The sequence below is a fragment of the Mizuhopecten yessoensis genome, unplaced genomic scaffold (genome assembly GCF_002113885.1).
Source record: "Mizuhopecten yessoensis strain PY_sf001 unplaced genomic scaffold, ASM211388v2 scaffold10977, whole genome shotgun sequence".
Classification (NCBI taxonomy): Eukaryota; Metazoa; Mollusca; class Bivalvia; order Pectinida; family Pectinidae; genus Mizuhopecten; species Mizuhopecten yessoensis.
In genome coordinates, this window is record NW_018408816.1 from 214,920 (window position 1) to 217,507 (window position 2,588).

At 35.4% G+C, this 2,588-nt stretch overlaps 1 protein-coding gene across 1 annotated transcript in view; it reads right to left on the reverse strand.

Annotated features, from left to right (window-relative positions):
• The window catches only part of LOC110464256 (propionyl-CoA carboxylase beta chain, mitochondrial-like), a 122,014-nt gene that overhangs the window by 28,856 nt on the left and 90,570 nt on the right, over positions 1–2,588 (reverse strand). Inside the window, exon 11 of the mRNA XM_021519366.1 lies at positions 411–492. Coding sequence (XP_021375041.1) covers positions 411–492 — 82 coding nt within the window. The remainder of the gene's footprint in view (positions 1–410; positions 493–2,588) is intronic.

Consider the following 2,588-nt stretch of genomic DNA (forward strand, 5'->3'; position numbering starts at 1 on the left):
GGCTATACAGTATTCAGCTCGGCTATACAGTATTCAGCTGGCTATACAGTATTCAGCTGGCTATACAGTATCTGGCTATACAGTATTCAGCTCGGCTATACAGTATTCAGCTGGCTATACAGTATTCAGCTCGGCTATACAGTATTCCAATCTTGGACTTCAAATTGTTATACTATTGCTATACCTTATTCAGCTAGCTGGTCAATGGAAGTGCTCTCGCCCAACTGTGCTGCAGTTATATCCAAAGGGAAGTTAAGGAGAGGTATATAGGGAAAATGGCAGTACAGTGGCACAGGTTTAATTTAAACTTACAGCTCATAATTTCTAGATAAATATAAAAACATTTTGAGACAAACATTTAAGTGTTGAAGGACATTTTTAATTAGCTGTAATAGATAAGTGGATCTTACCCCTAGTATCACATCTTTGATATCATAGGCAGTGGTAGTCTCAAGGGGGATAACTGTGTCAAGCCCCGGAACGTCTTTGTCCCTACACCAACAAATACACAACATGTAAAACACATATATATATGATAATTACATTGACTGCAAAGTCATAAACTAGCATAGTTTAGGACGAAAAAACAACGATGCATAAAGTATTTATCAGTATACAAAGCATTTTTTTTCAATCTCAGCTCAAGATTTTACTAACACAAATTGTGTAGTATGGCAAATTATATTTCATGTTTTATGGTAGGTTCAAAATATTGAATTTGAATGAGTAAATGATGTAAAGTAATTATATTCTCCCCTCTTCTGTTTTGAACAAGAGTCTGCAGGGCCTGTATTGTTCACCTTGGTATTTAAGATATCATCGCAAAATATCTGAATAAAGTAATAATGCAAATATAAGACTTCAGGGGCAGAGTCAGTTCCTGGGCTTCATCCTTTTCCATTCCATATGAAATTGATGAAATTCGTCACAAATTTTTTATTATAGCTAGACAGAGGCTCCCTAAATTGAAAAATTCTTAGACGTATTTCATAAATCTAATACGGAATGGAAACTCATGTACGATCCTGTATGTATATGGTGAGAGTCTGAACCATTCATGTCCTGTCATAATAGAGTCAGTGGGACGTAAACTGTTTCAATGTTTAGTTTTCGATTCATTTGCCAAGGGGCCAAAAAGGGACCAAGGGGCCATGGGGGCTGTATGGTTAAGGCATCTGACCATCCACGATCACTATTATTATTAATTTTAAGCCCTCCACCACTGGGACACAGGTTTGAGGAACTATGTGGGAAGTCGCCAGGTAATGGCCACAGGTCGGTGGTTTTGTCTCCCGGTACTCAAGCATGTCTCAACTCATTCACCCCTGAAATTTCATAATAAACTATTACAACATTTGAATTGGAAGAGCTCAAATGTGTCTTCAGGGGTGAATGAATTAAATGACCATAGATGCATATATGCCAAGTGACCAGATTTCGTCCGGTTACATCTGAGATTTTAGCCCTTTACACGCTTTTATAACTTCACTCGCCGGGTTACGGTTTTGACTCGGATTTCGTCAATTTCACCCTTTTTTGCCCCAAATCTTTTTGTATAGTAGAAGTTACCTTTCCATCCTTTGTCATAAGACGATCTTTTTCCTGTTTCCGTTTCTCACCAACAGGTAAGTTGTGAGTTGTTTATATACGTACTAGAACTGTTTTTACAAATATTTATATAAAGTAATTAGTGAGGTGTTATAACAAACAATTGAGTTGTTTTTACAATTGTATTTACGTAGAATAGATCGTATTTTGAAGGTAACGTCATATGTCTTCTTGAAGGAAGAAGTCATTATCTTGAAATGCTAAAAGAAAAGATAATTGTGCGTACATCAAATGTCATAGAAAAAATAGTTTTAGCGGATAAAGTCTGGCGGTCATGGACCAAACGCTCGATTCTGCACTCTTTATAAATCGCATATTTCAGTTGGATCTGGTGCTAAAAATGACATTACTTAGACATTCAAAACACGCACAGGCATTTGATGATTTGTTTCTGTCAATCAAAATGATCCTGACAATAAGAATTCAAACCCTACTCATATAAAACTGATATTTTATATGAGTAGGGTGCAACTTCTTAGGTATTGTCAGGACCATTTTTATTGACAGAAACAAAATGGTATTTTATGGGAAGAATGTGACATCTTATTGTCTGGACCATTTTAATTGACATAAAAAAATGCCTGTGAAAACACAGTATCATATTAATTATTATGAATTAATTTTATAAGTTGTGTTGTTGACAAATCTTTTTATTTTTCAACTTTAAATTTGGTATTGTGGATGAGGATCAGCTAGATCTGCTGGAAGAATAATTCAATTAATGTAGAATGTTCCTTTTACATCATTAAAATATCAAAGTTCTAATTTAATATCTACTTTTCTTATATTTGTTGCGAAAAGACGTCGCAAGCTATGACCCTTTTTTTTATTTTCAAAAGAGGGTCATCACCATCTTTCAGTATGTTAATAGGTCATCACCCTCTTTCAGTATAGCCAGGGTTGGCAGGTATATACATGTTAATAGGTCATCACCCTCTTTCAGTATAGCCAGGGTTGACAGGTATGTACATGTTAATAGG